The sequence below is a fragment of the Falco punctatus genome (genome assembly GCF_963210335.1).
Source record: "Falco punctatus genome assembly, chromosome: 12".
In the NCBI taxonomy this organism is placed as follows: domain Eukaryota; kingdom Metazoa; phylum Chordata; class Aves; order Falconiformes; family Falconidae; genus Falco; species Falco punctatus.
In genome coordinates this window covers 2,232,066-2,255,005 of record NC_137592.1, presented here as the reverse complement: position 1 = coordinate 2,255,005, position 22,940 = coordinate 2,232,066, and the positions used below count along the sequence as shown (strand labels likewise).

The 22,940-nt window shown below is 52.2% G+C and overlaps 1 protein-coding gene across 4 annotated transcripts; it reads left to right on the top strand.

Annotated features, from left to right (window-relative positions):
- The first annotated feature begins 1,255 nt into the window (after positions 1-1,255).
- On the top strand, positions 1,256-22,765 carry MERTK (MER proto-oncogene, tyrosine kinase). 4 transcript variants are annotated; one of them, XM_080408351.1, is made up of 19 exons: positions 1,256-1,644; positions 5,725-6,088; positions 6,381-6,481; positions 6,721-6,894; positions 8,529-8,615; positions 9,303-9,418; positions 11,914-12,097; positions 12,404-12,555; positions 15,619-15,772; positions 16,128-16,248; positions 17,656-17,741; positions 17,852-17,947; positions 18,252-18,332; positions 18,640-18,732; positions 18,861-18,979; positions 19,580-19,689; positions 19,891-20,050; positions 20,433-20,569; positions 22,200-22,765. In XM_080408351.1, exons 1-19 carry the CDS (start codon positions 1,416-1,418, stop codon positions 22,678-22,680), a joined length of 3,045 nt encoding a protein of 1,014 aa, XP_080264477.1. In that variant the 5' UTR covers positions 1,256-1,415; the 3' UTR covers positions 22,681-22,765. The 4 variants fall into 4 exon arrangements, with proteins under 4 accessions (XP_080264477.1, XP_080264476.1, XP_080264475.1 ...); XM_080408350.1 differs by having other exon boundaries at positions 1,257-1,644; positions 15,622-15,772; positions 16,095-16,248; XM_080408349.1 differs by having other exon boundaries at positions 1,259-1,644; positions 16,095-16,248.
- Positions 22,766-22,940: the final 175 nt, after the last annotated feature.

The window sequence follows — 22,940 nt, the reverse complement described above, 5'->3', positions numbered from 1 at the left end:
GTTTCTCCTCTGTTTTCTCCTCTTCCCTGCTTCTTCCTCCCCCTCCATGCAATGGCTTCTTCCTCATGTCAAGCTGTGCTCAAATGAGCTGCAACAAACCCTGTCAAGCTGGAGACTAGTTTACACCAGCACTGAGCAGAAACCAACCTACTGTAAAGAAATGACCCAAATTAGGGGATTTTAGAGAGCTGCCTAAATCCTCTTTATGTGCCCATGTGTTCTCATTGTTTATTTCTTTTTCCTCTTCTTTCATAGAAATTGCTCCTTCTTCCTCACCCCATGTTAGCGAGGGAATTATATGACATTATCCTAATGTGAGGGGCTGCTTCCACTCTGCAGCCAGCAAAGTCCAAAGGCCTTCCCATTGCTTTGTTCCCAAAAACTGCAAAGCCGGCAGGGACAGCGAATGCAGCCAGATGAAAGTGCACCCATGTGGCAAAAGCTGACCACAAATGACAGGCTTATATCAACAGCCAGCCTGGAAAGACAGAGGGACAAATGCCTGTCCCCTGGTCTCCTCCTACTCCCTGAGTGACGCTGCCTGCATGGGGAATAGACTCAAAATCTGGAGAAAAAGTGACGCTGCTGGAGTTGCACTGAAGGCACTGGCTCTTAGGCACTGCTGAAGATGCTCAGCCTTCTTGCAACAGCTTTGGTACATTTTTCTTCTCCCCTTTAATCTGGGCCTCTAGTGACACACACCCTTCCTAAGCTGCTGATCACTTCAAGATGTGAGAAGCTGGTCTGGAGAAAAAGAGGCAGCAAGGGAGGAAATTCAATCTCTGTCACCAAGGCCTGAGAATATGCAGTGAATAAGCAGCTTTGCAAGTCAGGGAAGTCTGGGAGTGAATTGTTCTTTTTTTCACAGAACTTAAGACTTTTTCTTCCCGATTGGAAAAGATTTCAGACTGGATTTTGTATGGTTCTTTTCTTTGTAACAGTCTGAGAACTGCACTGCCCTTCCCAGCTCTCATTATAAGTTACACTCATAAATGACTAGCTTCAACACAGAGCTGTCTTCTTCCCATATCTCTGTTTCCACAGCATGCTGATGCTTACCTAGTGCTAAATGAGCAAAATGCGTATCTCTCTTTCCTGACTTCAGGTCTTTGGGAAGATGAAAGCAGGCTGCTGGAAAAAATAGTTACACTTGTGTCATAGTTGCAAAGAATTTTATGAGCTGGGAGCAGAAAGGCTGAAGCAGAGAAACACACTGAGTCACATCAAGTCAGGCTGCCAGTTCCCCAGATCCCAGTCACTTCCCATTTGTGGTGGGGGAAATGCTGATGGTCTCAATACAGCTTGGTCTAAACCCCCTTTGAGCACAGCCAGTGTTCGTGTCAGGTTCTGAATACCCAGAAACTCCCTCGTTTCTTTCCCGTGCCATCAGGAGAAGTGCTCTGTTTCAGTCCTAGATGTTGAACGCTTTGTGTTGTTTCACTTGGGTCTTCCTCCTTTTCTCCTTGTGGCTCTGGTTTGGCTCTGTCCCCCCATCGTCCCGCTGTTCTGGTCCAGGCAAAGGGCCCGAGCTCCGCCCCATCCCCTCCCTAGCCTGCAGGGGGCCGGCGGGCTGCACCTGGACCTTTAAACTCGGAGAAAAGAAACCCGCCGGGGCAGGAACCTGCGTTCTGAGACCGATACCAGGTTCGGTGGCGCTGAGCGGCACGGCGGGCTGTGCGGGGAGGGGCGGCCGGAGCCGGGCCCTCCCGTGGGCCGCGGTGCCCCGGGCTCCCCGTGCACACCCGCGGGGCCGAGCGCCGCGCAGGGCAGGCTGGCCACCAGCCCGCAGCCGGGGAGCGGCAGCCGCCGGCCGAGCCCCGCGCACGGACCCCCCAGCCGGTGCCTGTGGGGCGGCAGCGACGCCGGACCACGAGCCCCGCGGCTGCCCCAGCCCCGCCCCGGGGCCCCGGTGCGGGCGGGGCCGCCCGGTGTGGGCGGTGCCGGGGCACCCCGGGGCGGGGCGGAGTGGCAGCGCGCTGGCGGCGGCGTGGCGCGGCGGAGCGGAGCGGTGCAGGGCGATGGGCGGCGGGTGCTGGGCGCTGCTCTGGGCGCTGCTGGCGGCCCTGCGCCCTCCCCGCGGCGGGGCCGGTGAGTCCGGGGCGGCGGGGCTGGGGGATGGGCTGCTTGGGTGCCGTTGGAGGCGCCCGGGGGTCCGGCGAGGGGTGTCACGGGGAGCGTTTGACCGGCAGATGCTGCTTCGTTTCACCCGGCCAGCGGCTGGGGGTTTGCACGGGCGCCCTGGTCACCCCCGCAGCCCTGCCGCTGGCCGGGCCTGCGGACCCTTGGCGAGGCTGCAGTCCTGGGGGAAGCTCAGCACGGGGTGCCGTTGCGGGGTCCTGGGGCAGCACGGCTCTGCCAGCCCCAGCCTGCCAGCCCCGGCGGGAGCGCGTTTGCTGGCCTGGGGCACACGCCCCGTGGTCCTGTCCCGGCACTTTGCTGGGTGAGGTGCCGCTGCGTGCTGGGGACAGCGCCACGGGCAGGGACCGAACGCTGCGATAGATGAGTGGGACTGGGATTTATCCCGTTAGCCGTGAGCCAGCTGGGTGCCGGTACTGGGAAAAAAACACGGGGAAACACTGCGGTTTGTGGCACAGGGGCACACTTTGCGGTGCTGTCAGTCTGCTGGCTTTTCAGCTCCACGTGCTTAGTTACCTGCAAAAAGAAATGCAAAGAGACAAACGTAGTTTTTGGCCTTAAACTGTGCCGTCATCCTGACGTTTGGTCGTGGGCTGTGAGCTCCTGGGAGTCTATCGCCTCTGCTCAGCGATGCTGGGGGGTCTCTGAGTCGGTGTGCAGATGGGATTTAGCAAGGAAGGCAGGAATGCAAGTGTTTGCTTTGGCCAGGGTGGAGTTAAAAGTCTTGATTCCAACAGCAGGAATCTGCAGGGAGAGCAACTCACTGTAAGTTTAACCGGGAATCCTGGCCTGGCTTTATAAATAAAGGTGTTTGAACTCCGAGAGTCTCTTTGGAAGTCAGGTGTTACCCAGCGGGAAATTCACTTCTGCTGACAGCTCCCAGGGGATGGGGAGGTTGGAAACCCTGCAGGCTGGGGCTCTTCATTCCTCCTGCCCTATCCAGGTACAAAGAGACATTCAACAAGTGCCTGGACAGAAAGCTGTTGTCAGCAGGTGAACTATTTCCAGTAATGGGAAATCCAAGGCTAAGGATGTAGGGAGCTTTTTGGCAGACCCGGGTGCTTTCTGATACCTTCCTTACTGTGACTGCAGCAGAACAACTTGGTATTTCAGTCGTGGGGTGTACAACTCCCTGCTTTTTGTTTTTCACCTGTAATAGAGTACCTTGCCTCTAATAGCAGGCAGATTTTCTCATTAAAACTCCATTCTCCAGGCTAGTAATGGAGAAGGGCATGCGGGACTGGCCAGGCTGCACAAAAGATCTGTCTTTGCTAGCTCTTTAGTTTTGTTGTGGTCCCAGGTGTTTCAAGAAAGCAGCGCTGTACTTGCAAATGGATTTATTTCCATGCCAGCTTTTCCCTCTGGCCAAGCTGCGGTAAGCGAGCAGAGCTGCTCCAGGGTGGCAGGCACCCACGCAGGCATGCCAGCTTTCAGCTCCTCGGCTCTAGGGGGGGCTTTTAAAGCCAGCCTAAGAAAATCACTCTGAACACAGGCAGGGGGTGTCCTGCCACACAGGGTAAATCCCTTTTGAAGATGCTGTGAAGGTGTCTGCATACCAGATAGCTGGGGATGGAAGGGATACCCAAAGGCAGCACTAGACATGAGAAATTCCTGTTGTCACATGAGTCAGAGGGGAAAGTATTTCGTTCCTGAGCCAGCAAACACCTCTTTCCACTTAATCAGTGTAGAAAACGAGGTTAAGATCCTCATTGCCTTTAAACTTGAAGCAGCCTGGGGGAGCAGAAATCATCCCAGAGTAGGCAGAGCGCCTGCCAAGGGCAGGGACGGCCAGCATGCGTCCATGTCCTCTTCAGCTAGGGGTCCCTGCCGGAGTTGCTGCTCCAGCCAGAGCTGGAAAACTTCAAAATGGAGCATGAAAACAGCTGTTTGAGGTTGGATTGTGCCAGGCAGCGGGTGGCTCCAGCCAGGGTAACCTCCGGAAAGAGCAGGGGAGGGAAGGGGATTTGGGGTCGCTCACTTGTCTGCATTTGGCAAATCTTTTTGGAGCTGTCTGGCTGTTTGAGAGCTGGTGACCCAGCCTGCAAGTAAATGGCAGCTGGCTGCATTTTGCAGCAGTCACATGGGCTTTGTTTGTGTTGGGATGGTAAAGCTTAGGAAGCAGGTTAGAAAAGCTTAGGGTCTTTTTTTTTTTTTTTTTTTTTTTTCGGAAAGGGAAACCCATTGTTTTGTGAGAGAGCCAGGGAGAGCCTTGCACTTTCCTCTCCACCAACAGACCCAGCAGAACTTAAAAACCCCTCTCAAATTTCTGTCTAGAAGTAGCATTTCTCAAGAGTTAAAAATAGTGAGCAATTTAGCAAAGAACTATATCCAGCCTGAAAATTAGTTTGTGTTTCTTGGCTCTTGAGAAGGCACACTAGGCTCATGCCCCATTACTCACAATAGTGATGACGTAGCTTTAAAAACTTGTTGTTTGAGGACTAAGACCTGCCTCAAAACAAACTCAGCTGAACTCCAGTGAAATAAAAAGGTTGTGCTTTCGACCTGTGGTATGATCTTTTAAACTGTGAATAAGTATTGTTTTCTTTTCGAAAGAGACAAATGAATTTAGTTGAAATTCCTGTCTGGCACAATGCCTTTGCTTGCTGAAAGCAGCAAGGGAGATTTACCGCTCTGCTTTGGATTTCTGTATGCCTGTGAAAACCTCAGAAAGCTTGGAAACACTCTAGTAGAAGCATCTACTTATGGTGTATTTTCTAGACCTTATATCTTAAAAAATATACAGTTTTTCGGTGCGGGGGGGATTGCTTTATATGGAGCTGCTCTTTATCTTGTTTGTGGCTGGGGTGGGAAGTGCTGGGAGGGAGGGGGAGTATGCCGTTGCAGGACTGGGTATGTTCAGCAATTTGTAGGTGGGGGGCTTGAAGCCCTCAGAAAGAGCTGGTAAATAGCCTTCCCTTGGGAAAAATGCCTGGGAAGAGACCCTGGGAGAACAACACTAAACAGCAGCGGGCTCCTACACGTAGTGTGAAGGCATTTCTTCATCCAGCTGCAGCTCCTTTCCTGAGAAAAGCAGCTCGGTGGAGGCACTTAGCTTAGCAAAATCATTTGTGGTTCATTTAGCATCTCCCTCTTCCAAAGCAGCTCATGCTGCTCTGGGAAGGGAGTAGCGTCACCAGCAAAGCGCCTAAAATCAGAGAAATCCCCGCCAGGGACTCTTTCTCTGTCCCAGCTGAAAATGCTTGAGATGAGGCCCCAAAAGGGGTTTACTGAAGTGAAGTCCCAAATTCCTCCTGCCCAGGGATCCTTTTATATTCCAATCCCGGGGGTGCAATGCAGCAGAAATAGCTCCTGCCTCTCCCCTGATGAAAGAGAAGCAGCCCAGCACTTTCTGAGCTGCTCCAGTTTGTTTTTAAAAGTGGGGTTTTTTGGAGGTGCTGCTTGTACATAGTCAGTCTTGCTCCACGTTTCGTCCTTGGAGCTCTTACAAGAGTTTTCAGAGATTCTGAATTTTTGGAGCATCTGTAAACGAGCGGTTGTTAATTATTGATGGCAGCGGTGGAGCTTTGCAGGGTTTTGGAGGGGGGTGCTTGCTACCTGATGGTAACAAAAACAAGGTCTTTTTTTCAGATGATGCTGACCGAAATCCAGGTCTAAGGCCGTACCTGTCAGCAGAGTCCCACCGCTCTGAGCGAAGTGTGGTCACCGTTGATCACTGGCCTCACCAGAGCACAGAGAAGCCCCGAGAGGAGCCCTCAGCCAGCTCTCTAGGACAGATTAAGTTTAACCCCACGGTGCAACACATTGTGATTAACGAACACAAGGATGTCATGTTTAATTGCTCTATCAAAGTACCTCAGCTGCTGCTCCGGCCAGATGCCTCGGGCATTTCCTTGTGGAAAGATGGGAGGGAGCTGCATGTTCTGGACCGTATCTCCACCAGCCACTTCGAGATCTCTGACGAGGAGGAGGTAGCGATGACCTCCACCTTCAGGTAACTGGTGCTGTCCTTCCTGTGCAGATGGGGAGGAGGGATGTCCTGAGTGCTGGCTTTTGGGGAGAGAAGGGAGACCAGAAAACTAGCAAGGGCTTGAGACTGGGACTAGGATGGGCAGGTGCTCCCTAGCCCCCAAAGCCTGGTTCTGCTTGGTGGGTGCTGTGGGGTTATTGGTACTGACTGAAACCCATGCCCAGGCTGGCAGTGTTACTGTGTCCTCCTGTGGGAGCTGTGTATGGGGCAAGGCTCCTTGCCAGAGCCTTGACATGGTCTCTGTTCTCTCCGGCAGTATCCTTGCTGCCCAGCGCTCAGATAATGGCTCCTACGTCTGCAAACTCAACATCTCTGGCATGGAGGTGGTGTCGGATCCTATTTTGGTGCAGCTGGAAGGTGAGCTGGAGGAGGGCGAGGGTGGACATGCCGGAGATGTGGAGCATTGTGCCCTGGCTGAGTGACAGCCCCAGGGACCATGAGCTGGGAGCTGTCCCTCCAGAAACGGGGAGTCCTGCTTGGGAAGGGGCTTGTTGCTGGAGCTGGGCACAGCCCCGGGCAGGACAGTTTGGAGTTGTTGATAGGGCTGTGTTGCCAAGCTCTCTGAATCTTTTGTTTCTCTGCTTGTGTCTGTGCAGGGCTCCCGCACTTCATTCGTCAGCCTGAGAAGCTGAACGTCACCAAAAACAGCCCCTTCAACCTCACATGCCAAGCTGTGGGCCCGCCGGAGCCTGTGGAGATCTACTGGTTTCGCAACAACATCCGAGTCAATGAGAAGCCCCACATCTCCCCATCAGTCCTGACTGTGCCAGGTGAGCCTGGCAGTGTCCTGGGACACCTCTGTGTGGCTACTGGGAAGGGCAGGGTGGGAAGGTGTCTTGTGCTGTCTCACAGCCTGTCCCCTTGGCCTGCCACTCCTGTTAGGCAGGGGCTGTGTTCCTGTGCGCCATCACAAGGCCATTGCAGCCTGCTTCGTTTTTCTGTGACACTGTGTGTTGCTGGAAAGCTCAGCACAGGTACATTTCCCAGGAGGTTTGGCATAAAATACAGCCATCAGGTTGTATACAGTGGAACACGGGGGTCCAGCTTTGCAAAAGAGGTACCACAGAGGTATCGGTTTGCAAAATCAAGTTCCAGCCTGTTACTGTTCTGTCCTCAGCGCTGGGAACACAGCTCTGCCCAGCACCATTTGGCAGCCCTGGGGACCACTCTGCCAGGGATGATCTGGGGGGCGGAACCCCCATCTGACCCCCTTTGGCTACTGCCAGAAATTTCTTCCTTGGGAAAGGCAGGACACTCAAACTACTCTTCCCTAAGCAAGAAGTAGATTTTCGCTCTAGCCTGTGGCCATGTCAACAAGTACACTGCTGCTTTTAATTGGCAGCTTGATTGGGGGTCCCCTTTTAATGCCTCTGGAAGACTTTGGGTTGGCCCCTGCAGCATATCTCTGTGCCAGCCTGGCAGAGCACAGGAAGAAGAGTCCTTCATGTAATGTAAAATCCATCATGGTTTTGCTGCAGGCGCAGAGGAGAGGAGGGATTTCTTGATTTGCTTATGAGGAGAAGGCCGCTAGCTAATTAGTAGACTGTAACGTACTCATCTTGGTGTCCAAAGGCAGGCTTTAAAAGGCAGTGAAAGCCGGAAGAAGTGACTCATTCCTCTTGGATGTTCTTGCATCCGGCTGGCACATGCTAGGTTGGGTCATTTGAACAGTCCTCCTCCTGGCCCAGGAGCCCTATTGCACTGAAGGGCACTGCTGCTGGCATGAGCATATGCTTGGCATGTCCAGCACACCATGGCAAGCCCTTCGCCTTACAGCAGCAGCAAGCAGTGTGCCCAGAAGAGACAGCCCTACACCCCTGGTGAAGTCCTTTGCATGAGTTGAAAATCCTGAGCGCTATTGTTTCCTAGGGTCATCTCACACAGGCCATGCCAACACCCCTGGGGAAACAAGCAGCTGTCCACACTCGGGTATTTCCAGTGGCCCCCAAAAGCAGTTGTTCTCCATTATCAGCTGGGAGATTTGAGCAATCTTTGAAAAGCAATAAGTCATCTGATTCAAGCCATGGTGGTGGGCTCTTCTGCTTTCTGTCTTTCCCTTTTTGAACGCAAAACAAGTGCTTACTCAGGAGGTTGTGCAATGGTGCCGTAGAAATGTACAGTCCTGCCACTGCGCCACGTCTTGCACTGATGGCACGCACATGCTTGCAGCGTGGAAGGTGGGTGAGCTAGGTCATGGGGGTCGCCCCCAGGCAGTCAACACAAGTGCCACAGAGGGAAGCAATGAGTGCAAAAGAAAAGGTCTTTTGTGTTGATGGGAATAAAATAAAGCAGCAGTACAAGAAAGGAAGCTGCAAGGGTTTTCTGTGAGCAGCAGGTGGAGAATTGCTATGATTTGGGCATTTTTTACGGGACCAGGGAACAAGTCCTTGTTTTTCCCCTGCAGGTCTTAATGAAACAGCACTGTTCAGCTGTGAGGCTCACAACAGTAAAGGGCTGACTGCATCCAACCCAGGGCAGGTGAACGTGAAAGGTAAGTGACAACATGATGCTCACTTTATCTGTTAAGTAAATGTGTCCAAGCAGGAGTTGTCCTGATCCCACACTTCCAGGCACTCATTCTGCACAAGCTGAAGGAGATGTTTTTAGGGCTGTCATACTTATTTTTCCCCATTTTAAACCTCTGTTTAAAATCAGGCGGGATGCACATAGTAGCATGGTCACAGAGTGCAGTTCTGTCATCCCAGTATTGCCACCATGGGAGGAAGCACCAAAAAGGACATTTGAAAGCAGAACTGTCAGCCCTGGAGCAGGTTTCTGAAGAGCTGTATCACTCTTTTCCTTCCTTCAAACCAGGGCAGTGCTGACAATTTTCCATAGGAAATGGTGGAAATTCCCGACATTCCTGATAGAAGTCACTCTGGCAATGCAGGAAAGGTGTTCCCCAATATACGTCGTTGCCTCTAAGCAACCCAGAGTGATGTTTCAGCTCACAAATATAGAACGTGGTCAAAATAGTCCTGCAAATGACTTTTTTTTTCTGGTTCCCTGTCTGAAGCAGCCATGGTACACTGATCAGAGATGCTGCTGTGCTGCAGCCAAAGCAGTGCCTGGGGTTCACACATCCTCAGTCTGAGCCCTGGGAGCTGCCAGGGGGAAGTCAGACAGGCCATGTTTGTGCTTAGGCCTTCAGCTGACTGCCCTTGGCTCTTCCCTGCAGGAATACCATCCGCACCTGAAAGCGTGCATGTCATCAACAGTCTGGCCAACGGTATCGTGATATCCTGGGTGCCAGGCTTTGATGCATTCTCTGCCTTGAACAGCTGCAGTATCCAGGTAAGCATCCATAACGTCCCTTGCCCCTGCAACCCCCCTCACATGGATGCTCTGAGGCAGGTGGAGATTGGTGTTTGTTTGGCGTGAACTGCATGGATTTGACCAGGCTATTTGTTTGGGCAAGCTGAGTTGGACTTTCCCAGTGGCTTTGAAAGGGGGAGCTGGCACACTCCTTGTGTGTTGCAGCCACGCTCTGCGATCCGGGTGGCTGTGGAATTTGTGGTGGCATGATGTTGAGGAGTCCGAGTTGAGCAGCCAGCAGTCCCCAGGTGCTGGGACCTGGGGCAGCCAGAGCACCGCCAGGGTGGACAGAAGGCTTGGAAGGAGCTGCTGGAGAGAAGCTTGGTGGTGTCAGCTCACAAAAACACATCTTTGCTCTGACAGCTGCGAGGAGTGGGGGATGGTTGGTGGAAGGGGTCCCACAGAGAGATTGACACAGGGAGCATGAAGCAGGCTTTTTTCCAAGGAGTGGAGTGGTTGAATGGGGACAGAAACAAGGGGTGATGGGAGCAGGCAAGCCACCTACCTGGAAGAGCCCATCTGGGCTCATGCTTGTGATGCGGGCAGAAGCGAGCCGCAAGAATCTCTCCCCTTGGGCAAGACAGTTAGGTTGGCATGACTCTTCATGGAGAGAAGTGTAGAACTGCTCCAAGTAGCTCTTTGGGAGACTTTACAAGCCTTGAGTTGCTGCAGGCACATGCTTGTCCCTACTTTTACCTCCCGGTCAAACAATTCCCAACCAAGCAGCCTTGTCGCTGGGATTTAGTCTCGGAGGTTTCTGTTGGCTCTCCACTCCTTGCAGGTACTGGGAAGGAGCTGCGGAGCTGCCAGTCTCCTTACCAAGTCAGAGAATGCCATGTCCGTGGGTACAGCCCTGCTGTCTGTTTGACTTTGCTGAGTCTCACAGTTCAAACCCATGGCTTGGTCTCTTGTGGATGTGTTTCTTATACTGCCTAATCTATACTCTGGCTGAGATTACGTGTGAAGAGAGACGATGTTTGAAGCCAGTTAAAAGTGAAAGGAGTTACAGGGAGGAAAGGTACCAGAGCTAATATTAGCATCGCATCCGCTGCTGCCTTCCAGCTGGAGCTTGGGAAGTGGGGTGGAGAGCCAAGGAATTTCCTATGACTTAACATTCACAGTCTGTCATTAGGAAATAGCCTTTCAAATTGGAAAACAAGACATGATTTCTGGCAAAAACACAGCTGTGACTAAGCCTTTTTGCTTCTGTCCCCTTTGATAATCCCCTTGCTTTGGTAGCATGGCCCACCGACCAAGTGACTCATTTCTGATGATGATGGTGCTTAAAAGGGAACCTGTTGCTGTCATGCCTGCCAAATTCAAATGGTTTAAGTTTGCAAAAAGCCTGACTTAAAAAAACCCAAACATTAACTTGATGGGCTCTCTCCAGAAGACAAGTTGAGGATTGAGATAGCTGAGCTCAGCTTGATGCTCAGGAGAACAGCCAGTCCCAGTGGCTCTTTCAGGAGTGGCTTGCACGTTCATCTGATCACTGCTCACCTACCTCAAAGCATCTAGCAATGGCTTGGGGACCTTCTCAAGTTTGTGAGGCTGAAGGCTATTCTCTTTCATTTTGGCTGGAAGATACTGCTGGTGTTGATTCTGAGACTGTCCAAAGTATCCTGGGCTAGGCAGGGGCATATTCTTGTTGCTTAAGCAGAAGGGCAGATCTCCTGCCGCCCCAAAACCATGCATGGAGGTCTTTTGAGAGGATTGTATGACTTTCTGCTTGAAGTTCGCGCTGAAACATGTCCTGTGCGTTATCTTCCAAGGTAACTGTCTTGCTTGCACTGGTGTTCTTGCTCTTCCTTCTTTCCTCCCACTGTCCTGGCCCAGGCCACTCTCCTGGTGCTTCCCATGAAATGAGATGCTTTCCAGAGAGCTGCAAGGGCTGTGTTGGCAGCTACATGGGTCCTCAACAGCCAGTCCTTTGGGGAGAGCACCATTTCTCTTTGTGTAAAAAGCGCGACTTGGTTTTGATACACTGAATTCATCCATGCTGCTAAATGTAATGGTGGAGTCTGACGAGGTCTGTGATTAGTCTTGCAACGTCTGGTGGTGATAAGTCTTGTAGTCTAGTGGTCTATTGCATGAAAAAGGACTTTTTTTTTTGTTCGTTTAGGACTCGCTGCCTGGTAATTTTAATGGGTGCTCCTTTTGCTCCGCACCACAAGAAACAGTAAATCATCCCTTCATCTTCCTTTCCACAGCTTGCCATGTCCCCATCGCACCTTTTTCTTCTCTGTGTGTGTTGGAGCCCTTGCCCTGGGCCCTGTGAATGGCCTGCTGTCAGCTTTCCGCTCGGCAGAGACTAGCCAGCATGCAGGAACAAAGCCCTGCTGGTGTTTGGATGGGAGGCAGGGAGGGAGCAAGGGCTCTGGATCCTGTTTACAGATGTAAAATTCCTGCTGCCCATCTCACCCTGCAGGTTGTTGCTGACTAATCCCTGTTTGTGGACTGATTTTTCAATTAAGGTCAAGGAAGCTGTTCCACGAAGCAACGTCTCACTTCTGCTCTTCAACACCTCGGTGCCTCCCCACATGTATCACATCCAGCAGCTGGAGCCCATGGCAAACTATAACATCTGCGTTTCCTGCAGAAATGAAGTCGGCTGGTCAGCATTTAGCTCCTGGATAACAGCCAGCACCACCGAGGGAGGTAGGAAATGAGCAGTGAAGACTGAAAAGCGTTTCCCCACCTTGGTTGCACAGTTGTGCTTTGTGCAGGTCTCTCTGGATGAGGTGCTGGTCCAGAGTCACGTTTGCTTATGAGCTGGGACATCTTGACTCTGTTGATCGGGGAAAGGAAATTGACCCATAGGTGGTCACCTGCTGGAAATGTTAAAGGCTGTAGGAAATTCCCTGTGCTTTCTGGCTGAGCTACAGCTCATTCTCCATCAGCCTACCATGTCCCTGCACTCATCCACCTGGATCCCCTCACCTTCTTTCTCTTCGATTCCTGCAGCTCCAACCACCCCACCACTGAATGTCACAGTGTTGTTCAATGAATCTAGCTCCTCCTTGGAGATCCGATGGGTGAAGCCATCCCTGGGGAGGATCCATGGGGAACTGCAGGGCTATCACGTCTGGTACAGGTGGCATAACTCCAAGGGGTTGGTAAGTCACTGGGGAAACGGGGAAGAATGGCTAAAGCGTAGAAAAAATCCCAGCAGGCATCAAGCAGGAATGTACAGTTTGGTCTTAGTGCTTCCATATGTTCTTCCTGACCCTATTTGTCTGCTGTCTTTTGCTTTCATCTGGGCTTCTTTAATAAAAGCGGTCTTTCTTGCGCATGTTTGTGTAACTCACGGTAATGCCCCATGTCGTTAATATTGTGAATAAACAGTTCTGCATGAAGGGGACAAGAGGTTTGCTACCATGGTTCCTGTTCTCTAAAGTGGAAGTGAGATACTCTTCCTGGTGTTGGCAATCTTTGGTATGGCCTTTGGAGTGGCAGTCAAGGTTTGGCAGCATCTCTTGGCACTTTCAGAAGTGGAGTCAATCATAAGGTGTTAGGGAGGATTTGTTCCCTGATTTTGAATTGCTCCTTAGTCAGGTGGGATTTATTCCATGCATTAACTCATCTGTAAACCCATGGCACAGAGTTCCATAGCTCAAGGAACAATCTGGGGCCAGGGGCCTGTCCATGACTGTATGAAGTCATCTGGCACAACCTTGCTTGCCTTTCCAAGGATTTGGGAAGCAGCCTTCAGGAATTTGCTAGGGTGAGGTTAGCCAGGCCTCTCGGGCAGTCCTGGTTCATCTCAGCTACCAGACAAAAGAGCATCCCGTCCAGGCTCTGCCAGTGCTTGAGGAGCCTCTGGATAATAGCGCAGATGTGTCCAGCTGTCGCCTCTGCACTGTGGTTTGATCTTCCTCTGTCCTAGGCTGAAAGCACAGAAAGGCACTGATGGCCTGAACCCGGTGTGGAAAAAGTGACTCACACCCTGTTTTTTGTAGGATGCTGCATTTTCTGTTCTCCTTTTGCGCCTCTGAAAAAGAGCATGTATAGATCCAGACTGAATGAAGTCAGGGAAACATTATTATGGTCTTGTGACTAGTGTGGAAAAAAAATGCTGACATATTTGTTGTCTCTCAAGCAGAAAGCAAAGAACAGGACTTGCCCTTTAAACCCTGGGAGACTGTCTTTTCTTGTTGTGGTGGTTTTTAATAAATTTCCCCAGTCAAATGCTTATGGGGTGAAATTTCTGCTTGGATTCTTGGTCAATAGTTGTCCTCATTAATGCTGTCTTTCAGGAAGGTCAGAAACCCCCTCCAGTGGGGAGTGAGTTCAGGTGGGAGCTAGCTGTGCAAGGGACCTTGGCTCTCTGCAGACCAAAAGAAGCAGTTGTGTTTGTTGCTGGTTTGCTTAATCAGCCTCCAGATTTTATGGAAGGCAGAGACATGTGTCAGAGCCAGCCGAGCACAGGGGCCAGCACGTCTTTTTATGAGGGCTGTTGCAGAATTAAGAGCACGAGAATGGCTTGAGCCTGTGCTGTAACCTTCCTGCAGAGCACTGTGGGCTGGTGTGGTACCCAGTTCTCCCATGCTCCAAGGGTCTCCTGAGCCGATGGATAGACAGTCTGAAGCACACAAGCAATGTGCTTGCTATCGGAGTTCTGATTTCTCAGATAAAGTCTCTGAGTTTTGGCTCTGGGCGGGCTAAACATGAAATGCCCCAAAATAACCATCAGTTTAACAACCCCAGCACGATAAAGGCAGGGGAGTCCTGTATTTCTGTGTCAGCAGGGCCACCTGCAGGCCACCTCTTCTCCACAACCAGCTTAAAAACTACTTTAAAAACTAAAAAAAAAGGTTTATTTTATTCTTAAATCAGCAGTTCTTGTTTGAGCCAAGGCTGCCGGAACTGGGACATGAACTACTGCAAGACTCATAAAAAACCATTAACTTTGGCAGTTCTGTCCTGCCAGAACGGCTGTCTGCTTTGCCAGTGTGCTCATGCTCTCCACGGTCTGTTTGATATCAGCTGGGCTCTGTCCTCAGATGACACAGCAGAGCTGTCTGCGATATGAAAGAATCCCGGTGCATTTTTGGGGGGAGGTAGGGAAAGGATCTTGTGTGAATTTCTGCCAAAGGATGCCATGAACGTGAGGTGCGAGGAAAGCAGGGGTGCAGGAGCAGAGGCAGAAGTGGGTGTCAGCTTGTGCCGCTGCCTGATGGTGCAGGGACGCTCCTAGGGCTGGGGCATGTTTCACAGCCAGTTCTGTGGCTTTTTTATGACTGCAAACAGAAACTCTGAGCAGCTCTGATTTCCTCCTCCTTGCCCACCGATCCCCCTTGGCTGCTGCTTTTGCTTGGCTGCGTGATGTTCAGCCAGGATAAGGAGCCAGGCTTCACAGTCTGCAGCAGCCTGCCAGATGTTCTGGACACTGCTGGGCAGCTGGTTTGCACCTGGGGATCAGCGGAGAGCAGCAGCAGAACTTTCTTAGCTGAAGACCAGGAAACACCAGGGAATTGCAGGGAAAAGACTCACTTGTATTTTTACCAAGGAAAAAGGTCTGTGCCGTGGGGCACATTGCCTCCTGCCATGTTACCAGGCAAGGAAACACACTCTTAAGACTGAAAATATTATTAGCTAGGCACAAAAACCACAGTCAGAAAATATCTGCCCTAAGATCTACTTTCTGTGGCAGGGCACTTGAACAATCAAACCAGGAGCGCTGTGGCTGAAAGCGGTCAGAGATGCTCTATGGAGGAGCGGCAGTGGTGCGCACCAAGGCTCTGCAGGTGCCAAGGAGCCACGGGCATCCCTGGCTGGCAGCAAAGAGGGGTGCGAGCCTCTGCTGGCCAAACTGACTGCAATGAAGGCTGGGGGTCAAAATCCATGTTACCACCAGTGCGTGAAATGCCTTCCCCCTTCCTTGCGCGATAGCTTTCCTGCCTCTTTTCTGGCTCAGGCTGCTGGTCTCGCTGCTGTTGACAAGCAAAGGGTTTGAATGGGAAATGCTGCTCAGCCCCTTTCCAGATCCCATCCGGCTCTTGCAGGCAGGGCTGTTATTCTCTGTAAATCGCTTGCATTTCCTCTGGGCTTGTGAAAGCAAAGCAGTGATGAAGTTTGTCAAGGGGACAATTCTCAATAAATCTCTAGGTTTCCCTCCTGCTGTAGGGATGGGCTTCTGTCTCCCCCAGCCCAGGCTTTTCTTCCCTTCCTCTCTTCAGCAGAACGTCTCCGCTGAAGCCTGGCAGAATGCTAGCGTGGCCATCCTGCCTGTGGTGGCCACTAACGCCACCTGCTCCATCCGTGTGGCTGCCGTCACCAAAGGGGGAGTGGGACCCTTCAGCAGCCCAGTGGAGGTCTTCATCCCTGACAGCGGTGAGGAGGGGGGGGAGATTGTGAGGAAGCACACAGGGCATGCTCTCCTTGCCCAGCCAAGACCATTTGGCATCCTGCCATCCTCCTTCAGACGCTTTCCCCGTCAGATGGGCTATTGGCCAAGAATTTGGGACCTTCAGTGTGCTTTGGTAGCCAGGAGAGACTTGCTCTCCACATGCAACCTTGGTCCTCATGCCCTCTTCTCCCGTGTGATCCTTGGGGCTTTACTGGGTTTGGTTTCAGCCCTTGGGAAATCCTCCCCAATCCCCGGGTGCTGCAGGCTGACTCTTTCACCAGCTCCATTAATGGGATATTTTCTTAGGATTAATAACCTCAGCTCCCTCTTCGACTCCAGCCTCCGGAAACACAGACTCCTTTATTGTAGCCCTGGGCTTTATATGTGGGACGATTGCCGTTGGGCTGATCCTCTGCTTGTCCGTGGTCATCCAGAAAAGATGCATGGAAACAAAATACGGGTAAGCTGAAGGGAAAACAGCTTGCAGAGGTGCCCTGAGCTGGGCAGGTCACAGGCATGTGGGACACAGGCAGGCAGGGCGAGAGGCCAGCAGCCCGTGTTGGACTGGGGGACAAGGTTTCTGTCTCCAGTACTGATGTTGTTGCCACAAATGGCATTTTTTTATGCCTGTGATGAGGGACTAAGTGTATTTTTACTGCCGTGGTGGTACTTCCCCTCCGTTCCTTAGCCCAGCAGTTCACCTTTTGCTCACTAGTCCTGTTTTTAAAGGGAAGTAAACTTGCGCAGCTTGGTATGTGAGGGTGGCTTCAGCGTTTTGACACAGAGGTGAGAGACCAGAGATGTATAATATCCTGCATCCTCTGGCCTAGAGAAACCCCTCCTGCCTTGTCACATGCCGCATTTGTCTTGGTACGATGGCTAAGCGTGGCACCAGTCCTGCCAGGCAGAGAGTCTGCCACTGGACTGCATAAGTGGTGTTTTAATAATGTGGACAAAGGGCTGTTTTCTTTTACAATAAGCCGATGCTACTCACTCACGCTTGTGACTTTCTAAGTGGCATTTAACTGCGCCATGCTGCTGGTTTTTTTAAACAACTGTGGTGCCAGCAGCTTTTCTTACAAGCGCTATCGTTTGGGTGTCTGCTGTGAAACTGGAAATGTGATATAATTGACTCCTTTGGAGGAGCATCATTTCAGTAAGGGAGTTTATTGAGCTAGCGAAGGAATCCCACCTACTCTGATCTCCCATAGCATTACCCCCATCCCAGTTTGGAAACTGGTAGTATCTAAGGACCCCTTTCCTGAGTGGTGTAGCGTTGTCGCTCTTTCCTTTTGATGCTAGCTACCTGGGACCTCTTGAGCATCCTCTGTGGTTTTGTTTCCTGGAGCTGGACCTCTGCACAGCCCTATACTAGAGGGGCTGCACAGCATCTCCCAGCAGCATGCCCATCACCACCATTCTGGGGCCATGGTGTGATGCTCCCTTTGGTTTCTTTTTGGCTAATGGATGAGGATTGCACATGCTAACAAAGAGCGCTAGCAGGCTGGAGTTGTGCATTGGGCAGGAGAAGAGATCAATTTAGGATGTGGTAGATCTGGGCACCGTATTCCTACCGGCACAGGCTGCTCTCTGAGGAGGAAATGAGTATTCCATTTCCTCCCCAAAAAGCCTCTGTGACTCACTCCTTGACAGGTCAGCCTTGTTTATCAAGTGACTGTTTTTCTCAGACATTGTAAACAATGGCACCGATCCAGTAAGAGGGATGTGAAAAAGGTTAGGGTGAATGTGCATTTCCTCCTTTACTGCCGATACCCCTGGTAGTGCTGTGGTTGCTGCAGCGGCAGTTCCTTCATTGGAGTTGAAGCAGCCGCATGTGGCCCAGTGGGGTGTGTTTCTGTCCCACCAGGAATGCTTTCAGCAGGAACAACTCGGAGCTGGCAGTGAACTACACGGCCAAGAAGTCCTACTGCCGGAGAGCCATTGAACTTACGCGTAAGTATTTTTTTTTTTTATCCCTCTGCAGGGAGGTTGATGGGGATATGGCAGCAGCAATATGTCTGCAGGTTGGAGGTGACCTGAACTTCTATTCCCATCTCCCGCAGTGGGCAGCCTGGGTGTCAGCAGTGAGCTCCAGCAGAAGCTGCAGGATGTTGTCGTGGACAGGAATGCCCTCAGCCTGGGGAAGGTCCTGGGAGAGGGTGAGTGCTGAGGCTGGAGAGCTGGGGATGGGCATATATGGGGCAGGGTCTGCCACTGTTACCTACACCATCCCCAAGCTCCAAGCCCAGGGGATGTGTGGGAGATGGTGGGCCAAGATGACTGAGTGCCAGGACCCCTGGGTTCATTTCCTCCTTCTGCCACTGAGACAGAAGCCTCCCTCATAGCCTTTTAGGGACGAGGTCTACATCTTAGAGCATTTCAGATCTTCAGGGACATAGTGGTGTCCTAAAAGGTGGTGCTTCTGGCTGTGGATAAAGTGCTTGCTGCTTTCCCGTGGTGCAGGGGAGTTCGGGTCCGTGATGGAGGGGCATCTCAGCCAGCCCGAAGGCACCCCGCAGAAGGTGGCTGTGAAGACCATGAAACGTAAGTCATCACCCTGGCCTTGCAGAACTTACTGTTGTTTGTCTCAGTGGGTGCCAGCGTTCCTGCTACCCATGTCAGGTGCTCTCTCTGGCACCATTTTGTGGGGATGCTGGCCTCTCTGCCACAGCTCCTGCTGCCAGTCAGGAAGCAGCACTCACATCAGATGGCCAAGGATGGCAGAGACATCCCGGTGGTCCCTTCCCCCTCATCCACACAGGAGCTGTGTTGTGAAGGGAGATGGCAGCAGTGATTTGGAGTGTTAAAGCTCTTGGGATCTTAAACCTCCTCCTTTTTCTCTGCTTCCCAGTCGATAACTTTTCCCAGAGGGAGATAGAAGAGTTCCTCAGCGAAGCAGCGTGTATGAAGGACTTTGACCATCCAAATGTCATCAAGCTCCTAGGTATGGGCTTCACTTCCCACCCTCCAGCTGGGATTTGGGCTGGGGAGTGCTGGGATCCCACACAGATGTCTGTGGGGCAGTATGGTGCCTTTGCCCATGGGCCTGTGCGACTTGTGTGTGTTTTCCAGGTGTGTGCATCGAGCTGAGCTCCCAGCAGGTCCCCAAGCCCATGGTGATTCTCCCATTCATGAAATACGGTGACTTGCACAGCTTCCTGCTTCGCTCACGGCTGGAGATGGCCCCCCAGGTAATGAGCACGGGAAGCAGAGGGCCCCATGTCTGCAAGGAGCAAGGTGGTACTGTGCCTCTTTTGGGAAATTTGCCTTTGGTTTTTTGAGAATGTTGGAGTACTTGGTTGTAGTCCTGCTTCCTGCCTTTGTCAGGTGGCAGCAGTGGGTTCCAGCTCCACAAGAGCCTGTGGGATTCTCACCTTCCCTTCTTCAGGCTGAACAAGCCCAACTGTCTCAAATCCTTCTTGTACATGATCTCCTCCAGCCCCATCTTAGTAGTCTCCTTGGGCTTGCTCCAACATGGCTTTCTCCTGCTGAGGATCCCCAAATGAGACGCAGCATCCAGATGTGGCCTCACCAGATTCAGGGGGAAAACGGTTTCTCTTGACCTCGCTAGCACAGCCTGCTACAAGGTTGGCCATTATTGGCATAAAGGCACACTGCTGAACCATGGCCAACTTGCTCTACACCAGGGTCCTTTTCTGCAGAGCTGTTTTCTAGCCAAAAATATGTGTTCTGAAGGCAGCCAGCGGCCCTGGACAGGGAGGCCTTACAGATCAAACCACATGTGCTTCCCAAAGGGCTTGCACTGCTTAACCTGCACCTTCCCTTCCCAGTTTGTGCCCCTGCAGACACTGGTGAAGTTCATGGTCGATATCGCCCTGGGGATGGAGTATCTGAGCAGTCGGCACTTTCTCCACAGGGATTTGGCGGCTCGAAACTGCATGTGAGTTTGTTTTCCTCTGCTTCTTCCTGGATAAACAAACACCAGTGGAAGCCCTGTGGTTTTACAGCACAACCTGGCTTCCTTCAGTAAAGTCTCCCTCGGTTTTGGGAGACATGGGAAAAGAGCTTAGCCTCACGTTTCTGCTTCAGAATTGGGCACCTCAAACTCTTCTGTCTTGCCATCCCTGTTTCTGCCTGACAGGTTACGGGACGACATGACAGTATGCGTGGCAGACTTTGGTTTGTCAAAGAAGATTTACAGCGGTGATTACTACCGTCAGGGCCGAATAGCAAAAATGCCAGTGAAGTGGATTGCCATTGAGTCCCTGGCCGACCGCGTCTACACCACCAAGAGCGATGTGGTAGGTGCCTGTGGCTGGGCAGTCAGGTGGCAGGAGGTGAGAGCTGGGGACTGATCCCTGGGTTGTCATCCACTCTTGCCGCTCTTCGTTACGGTTGTTCTTGTATCCTGGAAGTGCACAGCCAGAGGAGCTGTTGGTAATAGGACGCGCTGACCTTTCGCTGCCTGCTCAGCCTCCTGGAATAGGTTTATTGAGTGGGCTGCTTGCCTCTTCTGTGGCATTGCTTATTATTTCCAATTTTGGGGAGGGCAGGACTGGAGTGACAACTCTTAGCATTGTGCGAATGCCCAGTGGACGCTGGGCAGTGACCTTTCCCCATGAAAAGATTCATTCATTCCCCCTGGAAATGTCCTTTCAGCCTGTTTTCCCTTTGTCCTTGCAGTGGGCATTTGGTGTTACCATGTGGGAGATAGTGACCCGAGGGATGACGCCCTACCCAGGAGTGCAGAACCACGAGATCTACGAGTACCTCTTCCACGGGCAGCGCCTGAAAAAGCCTGAGAACTGCTTGGATGAGCTGTGAGTGTTGTAACCCTGTTTGTGGGCTGTAGCGCAGCCCATTGGCTCTCTGTCTGCCTGCAGGTGACCTGTGCATCACTTGCCCTTGGCTGAGGTTGTTCTGCTCTTTGTGCTTTGTGGCTCTCAGTTGCTGATGTCCTTTCTTTAAGGACACAACTGCTTGTGCTGTGGATTTGTGGCTTGGCACTGCATGTGGCCAAAAGCCTGCAAAACCGTGCGTCACAGTGCAATTAAAGACCGTTCCAGCATGCCCATGCTCCCACCTGCTGCAGACCTGCCTTTCCAAGTGGAGTAAGACGAGTTTGTACCAGGGAGGGGGTCAACTTCTGCCTCACCCCCTCCATTTCTTCCACAGTCCCCAGGAGCAACAGTTATTAAAGACTGGATTTTTATTTTTTTTTAATTGGCAAGGATTTAACCTGTTCTTCCTTGTGGGGTTGAGAGGTAGGGAGCTTAGAATAATGCACGTGCAGGCTAGCTCTCAAAAGCTAGCCAGAATGGTGTGGATCAAATTCTAAATGAAAGTACCACAGAAACAAAAACTTCAAAACCCTTAATGCTTGTGTTGATCTCCCGAGTTTTGACGTGCCTGGTGAAAGGCAGATGCCAGAGCAGAGCAGCCTATCACCCAGGGAGGAAGAAGCATCTTAACTCCAGGCAAACAGGCACACAGAAATCCCAACAAATATCTATCCTGAGAGAAAGCGATGTGTTTGTGGGGCTGTCACAGAGGGTGGACGCCCAGTGGCGTGGGGCCTGTGGGAAGAGCTGAGGTCACATCCCTGCGAGGACAGGAGAGTACCCTCAGCAGTTTGTGGCGGAGGAATCGGGCTTTTTCGTATTTTATTTATTTATTTTAAGATAGTTTTGGGCAGCAGGTCTTGGCTGGCTTTGCTCTCCTCTGCCCCCCAAAACTCCCTCTAGTTAATCAGAGAGAGCCCATCAGCACCTACAACCTATGAATCTGGAAAGGGAAAACGTGAAAACCTCAAAATGTTGCGTGGCTGATAAGCTCACCAAAGGTTTTTCTCCCGAGTTTTTCTCTGGTGCCATTACAGCTGAGAACATTTAAACCCCCTCCATGGCTAAGAGCTGCAAATACAAAACAGTTAACCTAGCAAAGCTGCTCAGACTTGCACAACGTTTCCTAAGAGGCCCCTCTCCAACGCCTGTCCCTGAAGGAAGTGGGAAAGCAGCCTTGTATCAGATCCAGCTCGCCAGAGGGCAGGGGAGGCAGTGCATGCCCAGCGCCGATGCGCTTACAGTGTGCCCTGACACCCAGCCTGGGAATGGGCACCTGTGGGAGCGATGGAAGAAGGACTCTGTGTCCTGGGAGCAGAACTGGGATGTTCCTGGGGAGCAGATCACAGGGCTGCAGCTGGCTGCGTCTGCCTGAACCTCAGCGAGTGCCGGGCACTAGAAGAGACTCCTGACAGCAGCTTGGGCTGATAAATCCCTTTCGTCAGGCAAACAGCCCGAGCAGAGGGAGTTGGGTTTGCTTTGTTTTAATGCAAAGCAGCTCAGGGCTTGCCCAGTTTAGAGAGAAGCGGGGAATTAGCCCCCGTACATCCCCTTGCCCAGCACCTGGCTACATCCCCCGTGATAACCGCGCTCTTCTCCCAATTTCCAGGTATGAAATAATGTCTGCGTGCTGGAGAGCCGACCCTGCCGCCCGCCCGACATTCTCACAGCTGAAGGTCCATCTGGAGAAGCTGCTGGAAAACCTGCCCACCGTCAGAGGATCTGGGGATGTCATCTACATCAACACCAGCCTGCCCGATGAGAGCCCAGACTCCACCCAGGATTCGGGCTTCCCCCAAGCGGACTCTGATGTGGACCCTGGGGACATTACCGAGCCCTGCTCCCCCCAAGCAGAGGCGGCGCTGGTGGCCGTGGACGTCCACCACAATGAACCATGGGGGACAAGGTACGTCCTGGAGGAGCAGCTCGGTGGCCCCACGGAGGAGGCCTACGTCCCGCTGCTGCCCACTGCGGCGGCTGGCGAGGGTCCGGCATGGAGCCAGGCCAGCACCTTGCCCGCTGGCGGTTCGCTCACGCCGGGGCTGCCGTGTGCCGGGAGCTGTGCCGGGGACTCCGGAGTGCTGCTGTGAAAGGGGGAGCCTGGACAGAGCGGGGTGTAAACGGCCTCCGAGAAAAGGACAGTGAGGGTATATTTTAATAAAATAGTCTGGTTTATTTCTTCCTGCATGATTTTCATGGCAGAGTCAGCCCCGACCAGGTACTCTTGCGTGGGCTGAGGTCATGGAGGGTTTGTAATTAAGTGCTGTAACTTTTTCTTGTATCAGGAGGCTTTGGTACCTGAGCCCCCCGTGGCTCCCTGGTAAGGGGCAGCCCCTGCCCCCCCCAGGGG